Genomic DNA, 24,754 nt, shown 5'->3' with positions numbered 1-24,754 from the left:
AGCTCCAGAACAGGGAGAAAATAGTGCAAGCAGCCAGAAATAAACAACTTGAGTATTGTGGAAATACAATCAGGAAAACACAAGATCTAGCAGCTTCTACATTAAGGGATCAAAGGCCTTGGAATATGATATTCCAGAGGTCAAAGAAGCTAAAACCAAGAATCACCTACCCCCAAAACCAAGTATAATGTTCAAAGGCAAAATATGGATTTTCAATAAAATATAGGACTTTCAAGCTTTCTCAATGAAAAGACAAGAGTTGAATAGAAAATTTGACGTTCAAATACAAGAATCAAGAGAAGCCTGAAAAGGTAAACAAAAAAGAGAAATCCTAAGGGACTTACTAAAGTTGAACTGTTTTGTCTACATTCCTACATGGAAAAAATGATGTATGTAATTCATGCCACCTTTTTCAGTATTGGGGTAGCTGAAGGGAATATAAATATATATAAACAGAGGGCATAGGGTGAGTTTAATATGAAGGGATGATATCTAAAATAATTAAATTAAGGGTGAGAGAGGAATATATTGAGAGAGGGAGAAAGAGAGAGATAGAATGGGATAAATTATCTCACATAAAAGTGACAAGAAAAAGCAATTCTGTTGGAAAGTAAGAGGGGGCAGGGGAAGGAAAATGAGTGAATCTTGCTCTCATTGGATTAGACTTGAGAAAGGAATAACACAAACACTCAATTGGGTACCTTACCCCACAGGAAAGTAGGAGGAAGTGGGTATAAAAGGGGTAATGATATAAGAGAGGGCAGAGAGGGGGAGGAGGCAATCAAAAGCAAACACTTTTGAACAGGAACAGGGTCAAGGGAGGAAATTGAATAAAGGGGGACAAGATAAGATGGGGAAAAATATAGTTAGTCTTTCACAACTTGATTATTGTGGACGTGTTTTGTATAATGATACATTTGTGTCCTATGTTGAATTGTTTGCCTTCTTAGGCAGTGTGGGAAGAGGGGAGAGAATTTGGAACTCAAAGTTTTAAAAGCTGATGCTCAAAAAAAGGTTTTCTTTGCATGCAAGTGGGAAATAAGATATGTAGGAAATGGGGCAGTGAAATATATCTTGCCCTACAAGAAAGTAAGGGGAAAGGTGATGGGGAGGTGGGAGTGGGGTGACAGAAGGGAGGGCTGACTGAGGAATGGGCCAATCAGAATACATGCCATCTTGGAGTGGGGGGAGGGTAGAAATGGGGAAAAAAATTTTAACTCAAAATCTTGTGGAAATCAATGTTGAAATCTCAAATATTAAATAATAAATATTACATTAAAATTAAAAAGTATTTTCTCATATGAAAGCAAGATTATATATGGTCTCCTTGTTCTTAAAAATAAGAATTAGGAAGAGATCAATAGAATTTGCAGAGAGGCAAATTCAGATTTCACATGGGGAAAAATATCCTGACATTTAGAGTAAAATGTATTATAATGTGAGACAGTAGGTTTCATAGAAATCCCCAATTTCAAGCGGAAGGCCACTTAAAAAGATATTTTAGAAGTAATTCCTATTCAGATATGCATTAACTTCCAAAGTTTATTGCAACTTTGAAATGTTTTTATTTTTTGCTTCTGATGATTTGACAATTGAAATAAAAATAAATTGAGAACTAGGTTACTTGGGTCATTGAACATTTACAACAGTATATGATTAAATCAAAATTCCTTAAAATTGGAAGTCAGTACCTTTGTGTGCCAGTGACCAAAAGGAAATTACATTAAGGCCCTAGATTTATTATCCCTGTCATAAATATTCTGCAATATAAGAGCATGCCCCAACATATACAGATTTCTTTATGGGTACTCAAAAAAAATTTGTTGAAAATTCAAGTCATTCAATGAGGGACATGAAATGTTTTTGTTAGACGTATCTCCAGTTTTTTTTTTAATTTCCAAATAAATATGTTACAAATGTCTTCCTTCTAAGAGGTATTCTAAAAATACCTTAAAACATTTCAACAAAGTTGTTTATTGATATAAATTTTGCTCAAACAGCTACTTCACTGAATTGTTATCTAGGAGAAGAGAAAGCCCCTTCTGTATAGAAACCAATTTATATTGTAGCTACTAAATGATATAGCTAAAATCCTTTCCGAACTTTTTTTTTGTTCTTTTAATCTGGTGATTTCATTTCCATAGAGAACTATGGATAAGGAAAAATTCGCTACCAATGCAGATTGCCATCTACTCTACAACTTACAGACACTGTGAGTTGACTAGGAGAATGAGAAGTTCATGCATTTCTTCAAGGTCATACAGCTAATATGTATCAGAAGTATGACTTGAACCCAAGACATCTTGGCTTAGAGGATAGTTCTCTATCAGATATTCCATGATACTTCCCTTTAATGTAGGCAAATCATGTCTTACAAAATTGTTTACATAAGCTACAGTTTGTTCTATGATCTATGTTGTCAATAATTACATTAAAATTCAGATTGTTGGATTGCAATTGAATATTAAGGAAGGTATTAGTAGAAGTCATGATAGTTTACTCTGGTGATGAAATCTGAGGTCAAAACCAGAAAAAAATATAATCATGTGCAATTCTTCAAGAATATTTTCTTCCTTTACTCATCAAATATGTAGCCCAATGCAAGCTATGATCATAATTACATTCAGTCATAGCAATAGGAATGTAAAAATTCCTTGATATTATAGATATTTATTTTCTTACTTGATGTCATAAAATCAGAAAATTCTACTAGCTATTGTTCATTCCTAGAATGTAATTCAAAATTAGAAGACTAAACTAGATATTCTGTGAGGTACCTTCCAGTTCTTGACCTATGAAGACTTGAAAAAGGACATGTTAAGATGAAGTACATTCTAAAAGGGTTTTGTGTTTCACAAGGCTATAAATCACAGGAAGATAGTACTTCTTCTATGGAACTTTATCTTATTCAAATAAAAAAAAAACATTACCCAACATAATAACAATGTTGGAACTTTGTCTTTTTTATTAATGGTGCTCATTAATCATTTTACACTTTTTTGCAAGCTTAAAGAACTAAACTTTGTGAAAACTTCCAAGATTAAAGTACGATTCAAAACTTTATAAATATTATGACTGAGAAAAAATTTTACAACTTAAGTGTATTTCGATCAAGAGGGGCAACATGGCAATGGGAGCGATGCTTAAGAATTCACATAAAATTCCTATTATTCTTATGTATTTTTTGGATAAATGAATCATGTTTCTGAAGCATCAGTACTCTGAATACTGAAATCTGTTAACATCCAAGAAAAGATTACTTATTATGTTTAAATGAATCCCAAATTCTTTTCTTCTTTCAGCAAAATAGTTTGGTCAACGGTAGTTGAACTATTGCAAATTACTGAAGCAAAAGAGAAATTGGAGATAGTGAAGAATATCATATTAGAAAAAGTCTTTATTATGAGGAGATACATAAGTAGTTGCACAGTGTAGGGAATTTTTCTTTTTATTGTCTCCTTGCTTCAGTCACTTAATAAAAAAAGGAGATAAAAATTTTGATTTATTTAAAAGAACCAGTCATTTTACCAGAAAAATTGGGTCAAGGAAAGAGAAATAGAGACCTTAGAATAAAATCAGTTTGTATTAATGAAAATACTAGATGATCAGGATATGGACAAGATTTTACGTTAGAAAAAAAGGGGGGAGAGAAAGAATATATTTGGAGAATGTATAAAAGAAGAAACAGTTAATAGAACCTCAAGGGGGAAATAAAGAGAGGTATTAAAGTTAATGCCCCAAACTCTTGCCAGAGAAATTGAGAGGGCAATGGAGTTAGAAACTGTGGAAGGGCATTTTAAAGAAAATGTCAAGAGTCTGCCCCTGTCACATTACATTTCAGATGGCAGTGAAAGATACAGAAAGATGTCACAGATAAAGGGAGATATATTGGATTGAATAAAGTGGGAGATGTCATGGATGGAAAGACCTATGGAATTGGAATTGATAGCAAGGTAATTGAAGCCATGAGGACAGATAAGGGCCCTTAGGGAAAAAGTTGAAGGGGACATCAAATGGTAATAAATGATAAAGGAACAGTAAAGAATGAATGATGAACCTGGAGATCATTGGAAAACTTGTTTAAGGAATGGTTGGAAAGAGGTGAATATCTAAGGTGAAATTCATTCATAATAGTGCAAAATGGAGGTTATATTGAGATGGAACTGGAGGAATTTATCCAAAGGTTTAAAAAATGGAGGAAAGAAAGAAACAGATACAGGAAACAGAGAAATTGTGAGGAAAGATGAACGATAATTGATAACTAAACAGATGATACTAGGGATCAATAAGCTTTAAGCCTGATGAATTAAAAAAAAACAGAAACACTTAATCCCATGTGATCAATAACGGCTGTAGTGAAGAAAGTCATTAAGAGAAGGCAGAAACTGAAATATCATAGATTAAGATGAGATTTGTAAGAGTAAAAGAATAGGTATGTTATTCAAATTGCCACTTCAAGGACTTCCTAAGCAGATGTACGGAAGAAGGATAGATAGATAAGATGTACAATGCCTAAATTTATATAAGATTGACAAGGGAAATGTAATGATAAGAAAGGAAGAAAAGAAAAAAAAAGAAATCTGCATTTAAGTAAAGATGTTATGTGAAGATAAATGGATTTATTTCAGAAATATGAAAAAATGCAATTTCTTCTGCTTGAGATATTCTTTTTTCTGTGACAGCATTTTTACTACAATGTTTAGATGATACTTTAACATATACCATTGATTTCAAGGAATAAATTAGCGTACTTTTTTTTCTTTTGTTACTTTTCTTAAAAACTGAAAAACCAAATTTGGACAGGAGAGTAAGTATTCCACCATTAAAAAACTATTAACGTAACTGACAATAATAACAAAAATCATTTGTAGTGGAATTTATTAGAACAAGAATGTTAGCTGTAATTCATTTTATAAACTCAGAAAAGAAATTGGTGTTCTTCAGCTAATATCAGTTCTTCTAAGGAATGAGGGATTTCTCCTGAACAATTCTCAGAAATTATAATTTTCTATCTTACTGATTTATCATTCAATATATCCAGAAGCCCATCACTAGTGGTCATCAAAATATATGTATTACAAATGTTAAACAATATGCTTCCCTCCTGTCGAGATTTTATACTGGAAAGGTCAAAATGGGGCCATTAGTTTGTTGTTAAATTTTGTGGATTAGAAAGATCAGCAAAGGACAGGCCTTAATACAACACAGCAAAGATGGCAGAAACAAACAAACAAAAAAGGTATTTTATGTTAATGAAGAGATATTTAGAAGGGGTGGGGTAGTTTAGTGACCACATACGCTAAGAAGGATATTACTTTCAATTTTCCACAGTTGTTCCACTAAGGCTCTAAGCTTAAGGAGGACTGGGACAGGTTTCTTGTAATTTTAAGATGTTGGCTGAAACTTGAAGGAAGCCAGAGAAGTCAGGTTGCAGAGACAAGGAGGAAGAGACTCTCAGATTCATCCAGGAAACCAGATTCAGGTGATTACAGACTACATGGATGGAAGTATAAGAAGATTGGAAGTGTAGAAAGGGGCCAGGTTAGAAAGCCAATAGATAATTTTTTAAAAAATTTATTTTATTTTTTTTATTTTATCCTAGAGTCAATGGGTAACAATTAGAATTTATTAAATAGGGTTATGATATGGTGATCTGTGATTAAAGAAGATCAAACAGACTCCTGCGTAGAAGGTAAGTTAGAGTAGAGAGAGATGAGACAAAATAAACCAATAAGCAAGCTATGCAATTGTCTATCCACAAAATTTATGATCAGGGCTTGCCTCCAAGGTGGTGGTAATATTAGACAAGAAAAGATGAAGTATGTAAGGTATGTTCTAAAGCTAAAATCTACAGGTCTTAGCAAGACATTGGATTTGGGGAGTTTGAGAGTGAAGAGTTAAGGATGACAACTAGGTTGCAAGCATGGGTGATTTTGTGTTGAGGTTAAGGGTGCTGGGACCCCAAAATAGTGATATGTCAGTCCTGCCAGAATGAATTCTACCCAAGCTTTCTTTCAGCCAAAGACAAAGTTTATTAAAACACTGATAGAAAGGTGGGCATAATTCTAAAAATCTGCCATATTGGCCAGAATCTTAAGGAATCTCAGCATTGGCTGTATTCTTAAGGAATCTGAGCATTTTCATGGAGGCAAGATGGATTTTTGTAATGTTAATGGGGGGGTGTAAGATCTTCCTCACCCATTAAGAGGCCTCATGTGGAGGCCATGAAGGGAAGCTTGCTTGTAGAAAGCTTTCCACACCTTTTGTTAATACGTTAAGGAGGCAATGAGTCAGGTTGTGATACCTTCTAGCTCTGAGCCTACCAGCTTAAAGAATATATATTGTGAGAAGCGAGCTTTTGTTTTGGGGGCTCACTTACGAGAAAAATGTTGTGATCCACTGATCCAGATTCTTAGTGCACATATGTTCAGAGCTCCAACTCAGTGATGGAAGTAAAGCTTTGATTCTGGTAGTAGAGCCCTGTTTGTTGGTCTTTATTTCTCTTTTCTGTATTTCCTGTGTTTTTATTTTACATGATTAAAAAAGAAAGATTGTTGACCCATTTTATGTTGCTTTCCTTAGTAGAGCAGATCTAAGAATCTGCACTAGCAGCCATCCTGGATATGTCAATATGGTTGCCCTTACAATTTTACATACAGAAAAACTGTGGGAGGGATCTAGGCTTCGCCAAGTAGTCTGGGGTGATTGGAGGAGGGATCTAGGGAGGATCTTGATGAGAGTGGCAATAGGATAGGGTGACTAGAGGTCAGAAGCCAGGAACCCAGAGAATGGGGGTTTTGATAGGATGAAGGGTGCAAAGTAGCTGGAGGCAATTCTGAGGTAACAGAAAATGAAGTCCTGGACTAGGTTAAGGGTAACAGAGAATTGTGTATAGTGGTAATGAAAGATCAGTTGAGGGGATTATAGTCTCAGACCAAATCCAGATCAAGTGGTAAGATTCAAGGAGAGTTCAAGGGGGTTTCCAGAGCCTCTACACTGTCATTTGTAAGATTATGGAATCCTCAAGTGTAATAGTGAAGGGTTTAGGGAGACTAAAAACTTAGGTGGCAGAAGGGGAAGAGGAAATAGTGCTTGAATTAGGTGGTGCTGGCAATTATAGAGTACTCTGGTATTTAGTAGAGTGAAATAAATTTGAAGGTTGCTAGCTGTGGGTGTCTGCAAATAAAGCTAGTCACAAACTAGTAAATATTTGAAGGAGATTTTGAACCTAGATCTCATTTACTGGAAAACAAATGACCCATTCAAGGTATCAAAATTGTGATTCTTAGAACTAGCTCCCAGTGATGTGGTTTAGACTGTGGGAGCCCCCTTGAACCCCTATTGAATCTTCCCACTAGATGAGGCATTTGCCTGAGGCCATAAGCTTTTCATTATTGCTAGCCCCAAATCTCTAGGCTAGTCTACTTTACCCTAGCCTAGCCCTCCGTTGTCTGGCTAGTTTCCACCCTTGAACTTGTCAAAGTATCAAAGTATCTCTGCCCAAATCTGTTAGCCTTAAACTGGCCTAGCACTACATTGTTCCCACCCTTAATCCATTCTCTTGGTTCCTGGAGTCTGACCTCATCCCACTCCCATCTAGCTCCTCCTTAGACTCCTCCTCAAGGCCCTCCCTAAACCCCTCCTCCCATCACCCCAGGACCACCTTAGATCCCTCCCACAATCTTTGTGTATATAAGTTTCATCTTACCTCCATGAAGGTGTTCAGATTCCATCTACCTCAGATGGAATCTGGCCAGCTTGTGAAAACAAGCATCCCCAAGGGTGAGATTTCTTAAGACAACCTAATATGGTGAACCTGTAATAAACTTCATGTTTCTTTGGCTGTGAGAAGGCTTGAGTCAAATTCATTCGAGCAGGACCTGGTGTGTTGGTATTTTGGGGTCTCAAGCACCCCTAAAACATATGGTTCCCTGACCTCTTCACCAGTAGACCTATTGTGTTGCCACATAGAGGCAAAGATCTATGATCCCCAACATAATCAGTTAGATACTTTCTCTCTCTATAACAGCACCTTTCGATTTTCATAAGTAATGATTTATATGGTCATTTGATTCTAGTAGGAGAGCACTATAAATTGGATTTCAGTGGTGGAGTTCACATAAGTTTGCAAAGTCCTAAAGGATTTTACAGGATAAAGTTTCGCAAATTCTTTACTTGTTACTTTGATGGCCAGCTGAACAGCTCTTCGATGAAATCCCTTTGATCTGTGTTCTTTTGCTTCAGTTTTCAGTTGAGTACTGTAATATCACAATTTCATGTGATACAAAAATGTACTGTGAATGAGAGAAACAGAGAAATGATGGTTGGGATGCTCCCCATGAGGAACTTTGAATTAAATACATCTTTAGGACTGTGGGAGATGCCCATAGCAGGAGAATTTCTTGATTAAAGTTACTGGCAGAGAGGAGAGAGCTCTGCCAGCATTCTCAAGATCAAATGGAGGTTGGTGGGATAGGATGAGATCACCAAGTGAAATAGTATAAAAGGAGAAAAGATAAGGGCCCAAGGACCCAAAACCATAGAGAGAGAGAAGAGCATCAAGAAGATGGTTATCAACAGTGTCACAAACTATATAGAGGTCAAGAGGAATGTAAATTGAGAAAATGCATTTTGATTTTGCAATGAGATCATTTATAGCTTTATAGAACAGTTTCAGTTGAATGATTTGTTAGGAGACCAGATTGCAGAGAATTAATTAGTCAAGTTTTCTGTACATTGGAGTATACTACTGAGAAGTCAGAAAGGAAATGAAACCTGGACCAACTATACAGTAGTAGTGATGAAGATGAATGCCAAAATTCCAACTGCAAAGACCACGGAACACTCAAAATAAAAGTTTCTACTTTATGTGGAGTTAGATCTTTATAGGAGATTAATACAATTAACACTTGATAAAAGATGTATATATAACTGCTAAGATAAAAAAAGAAGCATCTTTAGGGAGTCTGACCTCTGGCAACAGAGAAAAGAGATGACTTTGAATTTAAGAAAGAATATCCCTAGCAGTAGAGAATTGAACTGTGGAGAGGACTGGACACAAAATGCCCAGATAAGTGAACTTATCAGCAGAAACTCTCTGATTAATGGTAAGCAGCTTGAGGATACCATAGAAAGAAAATAGATATCAAGGAAGTATGGTACCAGAGACATGAGATGACCCCACTACATATATTCCCTATTAGTATGCCTCACTCTCAGTATATTTTATCAGTGATTAACCCTATAAATAGATGCACTCCATGAGAAGAGTATACATAATCACGAATACTATATACAGGTATTGAGAACAAGTGATTGTCCAGCTCACTGCTTAAAGATCTTCAAGAAAGAAGGACTTCCCAGATCTCAAGGCAATACATTCCTCATATGGGAAATCTCTTATTCATAAGGACTTTTTTCTCCTTTGAAATCAATACTTCATTGCAACTTCTATCAATTGTTCCCAATTGGCTCAGTGGAGTGGAACAGAACAAATCTAATTGTTCTTAGATATTACAATGCTTAATATACAACAATGATCATGTTTCCCCTTATATGTCATGGGCTTAAAACCCTTCACAACTTTATTGTACTTCAGACAGTCCATTTTATCAATGTCCTTTTTAAACTATGGTCCCCAGAACTGAATACAGTATTCCATATGAGTTCTGCTGAGAGCAGAGTACAGTAGGCTTGTCACATTCCTATTCGTAGAAGCTATTTTTTGTCTTAGTGTGGCTCAAGGTCCTAGTCACTTTTTTGGCTGTCACATCACAGTGTTGACTTACATTGAGGTAGCAGAGCATTCAACACAGCATTTTGCTATAACAAGTCAAATGATTGTTTATTTTCTTTTCAGTCAATAACCAATGTAGGATAGAGGAATCACTCATTGGCTATACCTTTCAGTCAATTGTCAGACTTACAGTGAAACATTCTTTATAAGACGAACCAGGAAAAGCTGCTGGTCTCTTCTCATAGTTTCAGCAAGCATACCCTAGATGCATGTGTAAGTCACTATCATTTAAGTCATTAAGATTTAATTAAGAAGATGAAGTTAGCATCTGGGGTGGTAGTTATTAATATCCTCTAGATAGACTTTTTAAGGTATTATAGGTCCTAAATGCTCTTTTTAATTCTTAGTGTCATTCCTTTTTTGCTTATTTTTTCTTCTCTTAATGCTTTCAAAATTCATCTCCCCTTCAGCATGAATTCCTTTCATGTATATTGGGCCTTGCCTAACTGATTTTTTTCTGATTCTTTTTTCTAGAAATAAGGAAAATAAAATTATTAGATACAGGATAATTGTTCCTGGTAACACTCATAATGTACTTAAAAAAAGACAACCAAAGAAATAATTGCAGCATATGTATCTGCACATGTGGTAGAAGATAAAAAAGTAGAGAAATTCTACAAAGAGCTTGATAAGAACCTCCAAATTAATTCTATATTTGGCTTAATAATTGGGAACTTTTATAAAGTGATAAACACAGAGGATAATGTTAAAATTATTATGAAAATAAGAAAACATACTCTTCAGGAAAAAGGAAAAAAGGTTTGTAGGCTACAGTAATGCAACAGTTTATATTTTGTGGACATATAGTGGTGGTTGTTGTCCTTGTGCTGATTTTAATAAGAGAATGAAAAAAAAATTTGGACAAGGCAAATATCAACTATCAACACAAAAATTAAATTGATCATATCTGAAAAATAGGTTATGAATGCTTGTTGATATGAAAGTAATTTTAAATCAGGTATTGTCAGATAATCAACTTGTTAAAGAAAAACCAAGCAAGTCCTAGTCTTAGTTATTTAACTATAACTCTAATTGGAAATGTAAACCCTAGTTATATGCAAGCTTGGCATGAGACTAAACTGAGCCACATTCTAACAACATTTAAAAATTAGATAGGCAATAAAGTCACAAATATAATTTGTAACGATTGTGTCATTTAAAAAAAGAGGATTTTCTTCACTTATGACAGTGCAACTATGGCATTGTACACTTAATATCACAGTTCATGATGTACTAAATGAGACACTGTAACTAGAACCAAAGAAAATAAAGATAAAATCAAATTTTGAATTAGATCTTTTATATATGCCATAAATCTGTGTTTCAGGTGATGCAAATTCAAAAGTATGAAGAAAATGTATGTTAATATATGTGATAAAGATAAAGCGCCAAATGATTTCAATGGATATTATTACTAATCCAAATTACAATTGAGCATAATAACTGCATATATACATGATAATTAATGCAATTCATGCTGTTTTTCAAGGAGTACAAAAAAATTTACCTACATTATCTCATTATGTCCTCATGATAATTCTGCAGGGCAGACATAATATGTTTTATTATCCCTATTTTATAGATGAGGAAACTGAGGCTTAGAAATTTAAATGATCTTCCCATGATCATATAGCTAGTAAGAATCAGAGACATGATTTTACTTCAGTTTATCCAGACTCTAAATTCAATTGTTCATTATACTGTACTTCTCACCTCTATGATATTTGAAAATGAGAAAATATGAAAAAAGAACATAGGCCTTTCACAATTGAAATTCTAGGGTAGACTTCATCTCATTATTCACACAATTAAGTGGTTTAGAATGCATGAAATCCCACTGCTCTTTTTTGTTATTTCTTAAAGCATTAAATTTATATGATCAAAAGTCATCCTTAAAAGCTCTTCTCAAAAGCTCCTTAGCTTTCATATAGATATTAATATATGACATTCCTTGATAGGTATAATGAGAGACACATTTTTTCTATGATCATTTCATTATGAATAATAACTGAAGCATAAAGAGTTTGTCCCTCTAAAGGAGAATATGAAATCCAAAATCCAAATAGAAAAAGCTTCTTTACAGATGATGTTGTTCTACAAATGAACCTGTTTATAGACTATGATGATAATAGTAAATAAAATTTATATAGTTCTTTGAGGTGTGCAAATATGATTTCCATACATTATTTCATCTTATACAGATTATCCCATCTGGGTGACTTAATCTCATATCATGTTGTGCTGGTTACAAAAGAGTCCAGAATATAATAAAACCTCTTAAAATCTTAGATAACATGCTGAAAAATTAACAAGTGTTGATATGTGATTAGTACTCAGGCCTTTATGACTCACAGTTCAGCATTCTATTCACTACTCCAAAATGTTACTGAAGATATTCTATTACTTAAGGAGATTTAAAGCTGAAATCCGAAAAGCTAATACCAAATCTATGAAGAATGTCTATGGTTTCATAAAATATATTTGGATGGGTAACCCATTTAGCTATTCCATTAACAATGAGAGCATGGGAAAACACATCTGAATAGATCTAGAATTTTATACGAGCAAATAAGCTTATTAGATTGTTTTGTATACTTTTGACAAAATCAAGCTATTCCTTAAAACTACATGCCTTCTCAGTAATCATCACATAATTTCAAAATAGCAATGAATCATGACGTATTATGATCTCCAAAGAATCATTATTGCAAATGAAAAAAAAGAGTAAGAAGAAGATATGTGGTAAGAACAATTCAGCTTTAGCATATAACCAACAATTACTTGTATATATAAAAAATGTTTCATATAAGAATAATAAGAGAGGTAAAGGAGTAAGACTAGTCATGTGCTATCAGAGGTAATATGAACACTGAAGTTTCTGCATCGGTACTCGCACAACTGTGAAATTCTTATAGGAGGGCCTCTAACACACTGGATGTACTCTCCACACAAGATTTATGGGAGACTGTAACACCAATGTTGCTAGCAGCTGCTGTGGAGGTAAAAGGACAACAACAAGAGTACACAGGAGGGCTGCTAGCACAGGTTCTTTGATCTGATTTTTATAAGGAAAGCAATTTTAAGGGATTTAAATTTTTACTTTAAATAAACATACATATATCTTTCACTTTGTTCAAGGGGAAAACCCAGCACCCTGAACTTCAGGGAGAATACAAACAGAAATTGCAAGCATACATTATATATCAGAACAAATACAAATCAGTAGACAGGCTTCTATCTGTCCATAGCAACACACACAGTTACCAGAGAGAGAAGCACCAATATCTGGGTTTTCAAAGTCGGAGGTGGGGGGGTGGCTTCTGAATGGCTACCCAGAGCCTTGTCTGGCCAAATCACAGGACAGTGTTACAGTGATTGAGAGCCCCAGACCAAAATGCCAACTTCAGAACTTATATATCTTGTTCAGGGTGAGAGAGCACATAACCATGCAACTGAAACCAGCATGACCTAAGCTTTCCCATGGCTTAAACAGGTCATCAAAGTCTGTTGATCCAATCAAAGACTTTTCATTGAAACAAAGGCAAGATTTGGCAAAGGTACTTGATTGCTTTAGTGCTGAGAAGCACTCAAACAAAACAAAACAAAAACTCCAGTTTGTTTTCCCTTACATTTGAAAAGCAAGACTCATCAAAGGCACTTGATTGCTTTAGTGCTGAGAAGCACTCCTAAATAAAAAAAGGCAAAAAGTCCCATCCTGATTACCATCATGGAGAACATGAACATGAACTGCACGATTTAAAAATGGATTATAATTTATATGATCATGTGGAATACCTCTATCAATGAGATGTAAGATAACAGTGAAACACTGAAGTGTATGCACACATATATAGCATTTTCCCAAAGTCTGGACACATAGGCAAAAATGCATATTTTCAGGAAATGAAATGAATGAAATTTTCAACAACATTTTATTTAATTTGTATATTAACAAATAACATCTTCAATATGATTTCCATCATTTGTGATGCAAAAGTTGATGCACTTTGCAACATTCATGTGAATTCGATGCAATAACTCCACATTTGCCATGAGTTTTAGCACATTCACTCTTTATGTGTTAAATCATGTGTTGTATCTGTGATTTTCATTGAGTACACCTTCTCCTTTAGCATATCCCAAAAAAAGAAGTTAGGGGGGCTAAGGTCTCTTAATATTCCAAATATTTCAAAATATGTATTTTTCTTATGTGTCCAGACTTTAGGGATACCATGTACATTCCTGTATTGCTTGTCAAGGACACATTGAACCAGGATTAGACTACAGCAAGGGAGGACAATTAGGAGACTATTAATGTCCAATGGAAATGTGTCACAAGGGTTTGAACTAGGCATATTTCTTTAATATATACACATACACACACACACACACACCTGTGTATATGTGTGTGAATGCATACATATACACACACATATATATGAAATGATTGTCATACAAATTACCATTTTCTAATTTTATAGCTGTTTCGCCACTTGAATTTTAGACATAAGGAAAGTATAGAACATATAGGGTTGATTGTATGGAAAAAAATGATAAAAATAAAATGATGTATTATCTTTGATTTATTGACTATATTTCTGTATTCTTGGCATTTTACATGAGACAGAGCAACCATTCTATTTACATACAATGTATCTTATTTAAGCTATATGCTATAGAAATGATTAAATCTCTACTTAATATGTGTGCACCAGCATGCATAAAAAAGTAAATGAAAAGGCAAACTTTGGAGGATATTTTGAAGTAGTAAATAAAAACCAGTTCAGAAAGATATAGAATATATTTGGTTTTATACAGACTCCCAGTTCTCAGTCTGAAAATCATTGAATCAGCTCTTTGAATATTTCCTTTTCAAGTGAACAAAGAAAAAGAAATATTTTCTCACTTATTGAAACTACTGAAATACAACCTAAGGATGAACTGATGAAATTGAAACAAGTGCAGCAGAGGCATCTAAATATAGAGTAGGGAGTACTTTGTCCCAATCTTGAGGGGTTGAACTATAATTTTCATAGATTTTTCTACACAGCAAGCTCTACCACATGGTGTTCCTCTTCCCCCAAGAATTGCCAACCCTGACCGCAACTCAGATCTGAGCACAGTCTACACTCTTTCTCATATCTGCCACTTAATTCCTCCAACTAGGTGGGCCTAGGGCCAGAAGCAACTGCAGCCATAGTTCTGTAGCTGCACCACCTCCACTGTCCCTGGGGCAGTGGTCAAACCCTGAACTCCATTCATTCTGTCCCTGCAGTTTTTTTCCCACTAACTTTCTCTGTTGTCTTCGGTGTTTGTGAGTTAAGAAGTCTGGTAACTGTCTCGGCTCACTGATTCAGGGCACTAGGGCCTGTTCCACCTGGCTCCTGGTCTGGTTGGTCCAGCCAGAACCCATGCTGGCCTCCACTGGGCTGCACTCCCAGTTTTGTGTGATAGATCTTAGCCAGCAGTCATCCGGGCTATCCTGTGCTGAAGCCCTGCTTCCCTCTGCTGTTTTGTGGGTTCTACAGTTCTAGAATTTTTTTCAGAGCCATTTTTATAGGTGTTTGGAGGGTCTTGGGGGAGAGTTTTTGGCAAGTCCCTGTTTTCCATCCTTCATTTTGGCTCCACCCCCTTGTTTAGTATATTCTCAGGTAGTTTTTTACTTGATTGTATAGGATTCTCTAAATAAATCATCCTATCATCTGCAAAAATGTGATAATTTAGTTTCTTCTTTGCCTATTCTAATTCCTTCAATTTCTTTTTCTTCTCTTATTGTTACAGCTAACATTTCTAGTACCACATTTAATAGTAGGGGTAATAATGGACATCCTTGTTTCACCCCTGATCTTATTGGGAATGCACCTAGCGTATCCCCATTACAAATAATGCTTGTTGAATCTTATAGATAGATGCTATTCATAATTTTAAGGAAGGCTGCATTTATTCCTATGCTTTCCAGTGTTTTTAGTAGGAATGGGTCTTGTATTTTGTCAAAAGCTTTTTCTGCATCTAATGAGATAATCATATGGTTTCTGCTAGTTTGTTGTTGATATGATCAATTATGCTGATAGTTTTCCTAATATTGAACCAGCCTTGCATTCCTGGAATTAATCCTACCTGGTTTTAGTGTACTATTCTCATGATAAGTTGCTGCAATCTTTTTGCTAATATTTTATTTAAAAATTTTGCATCAGTATTCATTAGGGAAATTGGTCTATAATTTTCTTTCTCTGTTTTGACTCTACTTGGTTTAGGTATTAATAACATATCTGTGTCATAAAAAGAATTTGGTAGGAGTCTTTCTTCACCTATTTCCCACATAATCTATGAAGTATGGGAATTAATTGTTCTTTAAATGTTTGATAAAATTCACACGTAAAACCATCTGGAACTTGAGATTTTTTCCTAGGGACTTCTTTGATGGTTTGCTCAATTTCTTTTTCTGAGATGGGGTTATTTAGGAATTTTACTTCCTCTTCTGTTAACCTGGACAATTTCTACTTTTGTAAATATTCATCTGAATCCTTAAGGTTGTCAAATTTGTGGGTATACAATTGGGCAAAATAATACCTAAGTATTGTTGTAATTTCCTCTTCATTGGAGTTGAGTTCACACTTTTCATTTTTGATACTGGTAATTTTCTTTTCTTTTTGCTTTATTTTAATCAAATTGACCAAACGTTTATCAGTTTTATTGTTTTTTTTTTCATAAAATGAGCTCTTTGTTTTATTTATTAATTCAATAGGTTCCTTAATTTAAATTTTATTAATGTCTCCTTTGACTTTCAGGATCTCTAATTTGTTATTTAGTCAGGATTTTCAATTCATTCTTTTTCTAGCTTTTTCAGTTGCATGTCTAATTCATTGATCTCCTTTTTCTCTATTTTATTCATGTAAGCATTTAGAGATATCAAACTTCCCCTGAGAACACCTTTTGCTGAATCCCATAAGTTTTGGTATGTTGTCTCATTATTGTCATTTTCTTAAATGAAGTTATTAATTGTTTCTATGATTTGTTCCTTGGCCCACTCATTCTTTAGAATTAGATTCTTTAGTTTCCAATTAATTTTTAACTTATTTTTCCATGCTTCTTTGTGACAAATAATTTTTATTGCATTGTAATCTGAAAAGGATGCTTTGACTGCTTCTGCCTTTCTGCACTGAATTGTGAGGTTTTTATGCCCTAGAACGTGGTTGGTTTTTGAATATGTGTGTTGTATCCCTGAGAAAAAAATATGTTCCTTTTTATTCCCATAAGTTTTCTCCAAAAGTCTATCATATCTGCCTTTTAAAAATTCTATTCATCTACTTAACTTTTTTCTTGTTTATTTTGAAGTTACATTGATCTAGTTCAGAGAGGGGTAGTATGAGGTCTTCCATTATTATAGTTTTGCTCTCTATTTCTTCCTGTTACTCTCTTAACCTGTCCTGTAGGAATATGCATGCCACACCACTTGCGTATATGTTAAACAATGATATTTCTTCATTGTTTATGATGCCTTTTACCAGGATATAGTGTCATTCCTTATCTCTTTTAATTAGATCTATCTTTAATTTTGCTTTGTCTGAAATTAGATTTGCTACCCCCATTTTTTTTTTGCTTTAGCTGAAGCACAATATATTTTACTCCAGCCTTTTACCTTTACCCTGTGTGTATCCCCCTGTTTCAAATGTGTTTCTTGTAAACAACATATTGTAGGATTATGGTTTTTAATCCATTCTGCTCTCCACTTCTGCTTTATGGAACGTTCATTCCATTCACATTCACAGTTATGTTTACTGTCTGTGTCTTTTTCTCCATCCTATTTCCCCTATTTATGGTTTTATTTCTCTCTTTCCTCTTCCACTCCTCAACAAAGTTTTTCTATTGGTCACTGCTTTCCTCAGTTTACCCCCCTCTTTATTCCCCTCCCTTATCTTATCATTTTCCACTTGCTACTTCTTCCCTCCCTTCTGACCATCCCTTCCATTTTTTCCCCCTTTCCCTTCCTATTGCCTGTAGGACAAGTTAGATTTCTATACTTATCAGGGTATGTTATTCCCTTCTTGAGCCAAATCCGATGAGAGTAAAGCTCAAATACTGCTCTTCTCCCTCCCTTCTTTCCCTCTATTATAATGTGTTTTGTGCCTCTTCATTTGATATAATTTACCATTTTCTACTACCTCCTTACGTCTTCTCCCAGAACCCTCCATTTACATCTCTTAATTGTGGTTTTTATCTTTATATCAGTTATTTTCTACAGACATGCACAGTCTATGTGTATCCCTTTCAATTATCATAATAACTGTAGTATTCTCAAGATTGACATATACATGTATATAATATGTGTATGTATATATATATATATACATTATATATATATAAAACATACATGAATGATATAATCCTATATAAAGTTGTAAATAATTTGCCCTTGTTGATTAATAAGTTTTATTGTTTTTTTTTTCCTGTTTCCCTTTTTATTTCTCTCTTGAGTTTTTTGTTTGAAGATTGATTTTTTTTCCATTGAGTTCTAGCCTTTTCATCAGGAAGGTCTGGAATTCCCCTATTTCATTGAATGTCCATCTCCTTGTCTGAAAAATTATTTTCAGTCTTGCTGGGTAGTCAATCCTTGGCTGTAGTCCCAGTTCCTTTGCCCTTTGGAATATTCCAATTTCTCCTGTCATTGAAGGTAGTAGCTGAAAGATCCTGTGTGAGCCTGACGGCAGTTCCACAATATTTGAATTGTGGCTTTTTGGCTGCTTGCAGTATTTTCTCCTTGACTTTGTAATTCTGAAATTTGGCTACAATATTTCTTGGAGTTTTCAGTTTGGGGTCTCTTTCAGGGAGTGATCGGTGGATTGTTTCAATGACTTTTTTACCCTCTGGTTCTAGGACCTCTGGGCAGTTATCTTTGATAGTTTCCTTGAAGATACTGTCAAGGCTCTTTTTTCCATCATGGATTGCCAGTGGACTAATAATTCTTAGATTGTCTCTCCTGGATCTATTTTCCAGGTCAGTTGTTTTTCCAATCAGATATTTCACATTTTCTTCTATTTTTTTTTCATTTCATTTTACTACTTCTTGATGCCTCATAGAGTCATTAGCTTCCACTTGCTCAATTCCAATTTTTAATGAGTTGCTGTCTTCATTTTGTTTTTGAGTCTCCTTTTCCAACTGGTTGATTTTACCTTTCAGGGTATCATTTTCTCTGTTTAGATTCTGAATCTTCATTGCCATTTCGCTGATCTTATTTCTTAAAGACTTGATTTCATCAGTGTTTTTTTTTTTCCATTTTTTCCTTTTTTTTTCTTTTACCTCCCTAATTTGGTTTTTAAAATCCTCCTTTAGCTCTTCCAGTAATGCTTTTCAGGTTTGAGACCAGTTCACATTTCCTTTTGAGGTATCAGATGTGGGTATAGTGTCAATGCTATCCTCTTCCAAATTTGTATTGTGATCATCCCTGTCTCTGTAAAATGAATCAACAATCCTCAGTTTTTTCATTTTCCTCTTCAAGTTGGTTAACCTTTTCCTGGCTTTATAGTGGATATCTGCTTTTGGGGCTCAGTGCTCTCTGTCCCAGGTTTCTTTTTCTCCGGATTGTGAGTCTATTTACTGGCTTTGTTTATTGTAACCTCCAGTTTCATCCTCCCCTCCCCCAGGCCCGCTCCTAACCCAATGGCAGGGCTGTAGCTTCCCCCACCTGGAGCCCATTACAACATCCACCATGGCTGTGGCTTAAGCGGTATCTTGAGGAGTGGATGGAGGCGGCTTAGCCCAGTTCGCTTTGGCGGCGTTTGTAGTGGCTGGGATTCTTCTGCTGTGGACCATGGAGGAGCTGGACGGGGACAAGGAGACCAGGGCGGCCTGGGCAGCGTCGGCCCAGGCGGTGACGGTTATCATTTGAAGGGGATAGCGGTGGCCGGACCTGGAGTGGCGGGAGACCTGACCCAGCTTCGGGGCTGAAAGGTGTGAAGTCAGCCCGGGCAGTTTAGTGATCTCGGGTGCCAGATGTTGGAAGGCAGTAGGACGTCGGACATTTTTCATGGTTGTATACATACTGGGTTGCAATGATTGTCATTGAACTCTGGTTCCTGTAGCTGTTGGCCTTGCCCATAAAGTTAAGCAGGAACTTGTTTGTGAAGGATAAACAAGATAGATTCAATTGGACATAAATGGATCTAAAGACAGCAGTGTTTAATGCAGCTCTGGATGGCAAGCTGTGCCTTCTTGCCAAGTTGTTGGCAAGCAAATTAAAAGAGGAAGTGGCCTTGTTGATTTCTGAAAAATGGTGCCGCTCCACTTCTGATGGCAGCCCGATATGGGCACCTTGACATGGTGGAATACCTTCTGGAGCAGTGCAGTGCCTCCATAGAGATTGAAGACTCTGTGAATTTTGATGGTGAGACCATTGAGGGGGCTCCACCATTATGGGCAGCTTCTGCAGCAGGACATTTGAAGGTGGTCCAGTCTTTGTTAGACCATGGAGCATCTGTCAACAATGCAGCTTTGACTAATTCAACTCCTCTTAGGGCTGCCTGTTTTGATGGTCACCTGGAAATAGTACAATACCTTGTGGAACACAAAGCTGATTTGGAAGTTTCAAACTGTCATAGTCATACATGCTTAATGATTTCATGTTACAAAGGACATAAAGAAATTGCCCAGTATTTACTTGAAAAGGGGGCACACGTTAATAGAAAAAGTGTTAAAGAGTCTTATCACTGAAGTGACATAGTATTGGAATCCCTGAGGAAAAAAAAAAGGAGAATCACCTTTTGAAGCACAAAAGATGTTACAGCAAAATAAAATTGCATCACATGAAGTGTACATTAAACTCAGGAAACACTGCACTACATGATTGCGCAGAATCTGGAAGTTTGGACATCATGAAAATGCTTCTTAAGTGCAGTGCCAAGATGGAAAAGGATGGTTATGGAATGACTCACCTTCTGTCAGCAAGTGTGACAGGTCACACAAATATTGTGGATTTTCTGACACAACATGCACAGATTAGCAAAATGGAACGCATTAATGCCTTAGAACTTTTGGGAGCTACATTTGTAGACAAAAAAAGAGATCTCCTTGGGGCTTCGAAATACTGGAAAAGAGAAATGGACATGAGGTATAGTGACAGGACTAATATCGTCAGCAAACCTGTACCACAAACCTTAATAATGGCTTATGACTATGCCAAGGAGGTGAACAGTGCAGAAGAACTAGAAAACCTTATTGCCGACCCTGATGAGATGAGAATGCAAGCTCTATTGATTAGAGAACATATTCTCGGTCCTTCTCACCTAGACACATCTTATTATATTAGATACAGACGTGCTGTCTATGAAGACTCTGGAAATTTCAAAAGATGCATCAATCTATGGAAATATGCTTTGGATATGCAGCAGAACAATTTGGATCCCTTGAGCCCAATGACTGACAGTAGTTTATTATCTTTTGCAGAGCTGTTCTCTTTCATGCTGCAGGATAGAGCAAAAGGCTTATTGGGAACTACCGTTACATTTGATGATGTTATGGGTATACTGTGCAAAAGCGTCCTTGAGATAGGTAGAGTTATCAAACAAACTCAGTGTCCACCTGACCAAATACAGTTGAATAAAGCCCTTTCCATCATTTTGCACTTTGTTTGTTTGTTAGAAAAAGTTCCTTGTACTCCAGAACAGGATCGTTTTAAGAAGCAGACCATATACAAGTTTCTTAAGCTGCACCCTAGAAGAAGGAATAACTTTAGCCCTCTTCATCTGGCTGTGGACAAGAATACCACATGTGTAGGTCGATATCCTGTTTGTAAATTCCCATCTCTGCAAGTTACTGCAGTACTGGTGGAATGTGGTGCTGATGTGAATGTCAGAGACTCTGATGACAACAGTCCCTTGCACATTGTGGCACTTAACCCTCCAGACATCATGAACCTTCTTATCAAATCGGGTTCACATTTTGATGCCACAAACTCTCACAAACAAACTGCTGGTGACTTGTTGGATAAGAAGGAGATAGCTAAAAATTTGATCCAGCCCATAAATCATACAACATTGCAGTGTCTTGCTGCTCGTGTCATAGTGAATCATAGCATATATTACAAAGGGCACATCCCAGAAAAGCTGGAGAACTTTGTTTTACTTCATAAAGGATAATTTGGCTGAATTCTTAATACTATTGAAGCACGAGTTGGTGACAGTTGTTTCATATTTGATCACTGTTGTGATAACACCAGCATTCATCTAACTTCATAACATTGTGCTTTTGTTGGCTAAAGCATTATGAGCATCAGATTTGCAGAACTGGTTGTCCCATACTTAATATAAATATGCCATATATTGTTTTGTGGATTATTGATAAATGTAATGCCATATTCAAACTCCTAAAATTCTCTGCCAAAAAAAAATAACCTCCAGTTTCCTGAGGTGTGGAGGAGACGTCTGGCTGCCTGAATTCTGCTTTTCCCCTAGGGTTGCTCTTCAGCACTGTTCCTCTTCAGCAATTGTGTCAACTGTTTGTTGTCTGGGCTGGGGTCTGCTACTTCCCCTCATGGTGCAAGGGTATGTCTGGGCTCCTGGTGTTGACCCCTGCTGGCTCTGCCCCTCTGGGACTCAGGAACTCCCACTGCTCAGCCATTGAAACTCCACTTCTGTTTCCTCTACTCCGCATTTTTTTCCTGAGGAATTCTCTGGGTAGGGGTGGGGGGAGGGATTAGAGCCATTTACCTGGCCATTATGTCTCCCAGAAGTTCAAGAAGATGTGTTTCTAACCTTTGGGCTGCAAGCCTCAGAAATTGATGTCTCATGGCCAGTGGTGTGGCGCTGCTGCCACTGGTGGCTTCTACAGACTCCCGTCCTGTGTTGAGAAGCCTGGGGATCTCCACCAGTTATGGGCTCCCAGCTTTCTCCCAGCCTGGGTCACTGGTTGGTTTCCACAGCTGCTTTTGATTTGGTTCTGTCTGGCGCAGCTCCCCAAGCCGAGTGCTCTCCCAGCCTACAGATCTGTGCCGACCTTTCAGACTCTCCTGGGTTAGAAATTTGCCCCACTCAGACTGATAGCAGCTTCTAACTCTCTCAAATCTGCTCAGATTCACTTTTTCAGGGGAATCTGACAGAACTTGTGAGAGAGCTCCGGTACGATGCTGTTTTCACATAGCCATTTTCTATGTTTCTTAAATATACATTTTTATGTAATTATCTCTCTCATAAGGATATCAACTCCTTCAAGACAGTAAGAACTTGGTATGCACAGTGCCTATAACATAGCGAGTACTTGATAAATATTTGTTGATTGATTGATTGCTTTCCTTGGTAGATAGTATAACCCTTAAAGTTATAAAATTTGCTTCCTAGGTTATCTGAATTACTTGTAAAACTACTGATGGATGGCACTTTTTAAACTTACACTTATACATTTTTCTTGGCAAGTGTAGCTCCCCCACATATTTCAGAGGTCATACTTAAGATCAGTTATAAGATAAGAATGGAATTATTTTTCCTCAGTTTGGAAATCATCATGCAAAAACCAAACATCATTTCACTACCTATTACTTTTGTTGTTTCCTTGTCTTATTTTTGTGCAAAAATTGTTCCCTAATTTCTGGGAAGCGTTTTATATTTTGATTCAAAAAGTTGAATTCATTCTATGTTTTAGAACAATGTACATTATACTAAAAACAGGAACTCTGATCCTCTGGTGTCAAGTGATCAATTCAGCTGCACATTTAGTGAATTAAGTTTTAGCACAAGATGGCCACGATCAGTCTTGTCTGATAATTAGTGGAGAACATGGAAAATATTAGTAGCTAAGTAACCATGTTCATTATGATAATTGACTTTTATCCTGTCAAAAGTTTTTTTACAGCACTGTGAATCAGAGAACGAAACTTGATACCTTTATTAATTATTGTTTTAGTGTATGCAAAAAGCATGTCCATGATCTGGAGTATACATCATGAAAATTACTTCACAAGCCTTTATTAATAATGCATATAACCTAAACTTCCACTGTTTGAAATTACATAAAAGTTTCTCCTCATTTTACACTTTGTAATTGCTTTTCACAGGATTATAATTTTTGTGCTCTTAAGGATCTAACATTTTTTCAAGAACACCATTGCAGAGGTGCTTGTGGGGCAGGGATAGGGCAACATATATTGAGATTGCTCATGAACCATTGTCAACTGCCTGTGCAATAATGGTCTAGAAGATAAGGTGACCAAAACACCATATTCTGAAAGTGACCAGGATGTCCAGCATCTTCTGGTAGTGTAGGAAGGAAGACCTACTCTGTGCAATAAATCTCCTTGTTCATTTGGGTACCCAGCATGTAACTACTACATTATTTACTACAGGGAATGTTAATTGGACATCAATCCATCTAATACTTTTGAGGCTTAGGGAACTAACTTATCTCCTCATAAATCTGTTCAATGTTTCTTTAGAATTATGAGATTACACCAGACCTGGAGTAGCTCCAGGAAACTGCACTGCTAGGGGAATACTATTTTGTGAAAAACATAAAAAGATGATAGAATGAGTTGCAAAGAGTTAGAAGAACTTGAGCTACTATTCCACCCTTGATACTCTGAACCTCCAGAGTTTGCTCTAAAAAAAAAACAGGTTATATCCACTGTTTTATTTCTCTCAAAGAAGGCAGCATGCCTGCATGGGAGCTGCAGTTTAGAACTGGACTCCCTAAGGGAGCCAGTCTAGAACTGGGCTCATTTTCGGGTTAGGCCACACAGTTTATGCCCCCTTCCAACAGGGGCCATGTCACTCCATCATAATTCACAGATGGAAAGAGAAAATATCTGTATACCAGACCACACCCAAGCATACCAGGTCACTCCCAGCCTTGGGCTATCTAGACAGAATAATCTTTCTCCACCCAAGCCTTAGAAGAACACTATGGGGGTTCCCTGCCTTATATTAAATTACTTTCAAGCATGGGTGGGTGCAGGCCATGATAAGGAGAGACAAT

At 36.2% G+C, this 24,754-nt stretch overlaps 1 protein-coding gene across 1 annotated transcript; it reads left to right on the top strand.

The window, feature by feature from the left end:
- Positions 1–19,950: 19,950 nt before the first annotated feature.
- Positions 19,951–21,927, top strand: LOC118857705 (protein fem-1 homolog C-like). Its single transcript, XM_036768271.1, is given in 3 exon segments — positions 19,951–20,060; positions 20,062–20,487; positions 20,616–21,927. Coding segments are annotated over 3 exon segments (1,848 nt in total).
- The last annotated feature ends 2,827 nt before the right edge of the window (positions 21,928–24,754 follow it).

The sequence above is a fragment of the Trichosurus vulpecula genome, chromosome 7, assembly GCF_011100635.1.
Source record: "Trichosurus vulpecula isolate mTriVul1 chromosome 7, mTriVul1.pri, whole genome shotgun sequence".
NCBI lineage: Eukaryota > Metazoa > Chordata > Mammalia > Diprotodontia > Phalangeridae > Trichosurus > Trichosurus vulpecula.
This window is presented reverse-complemented; position numbering and strand designations above follow the sequence as displayed.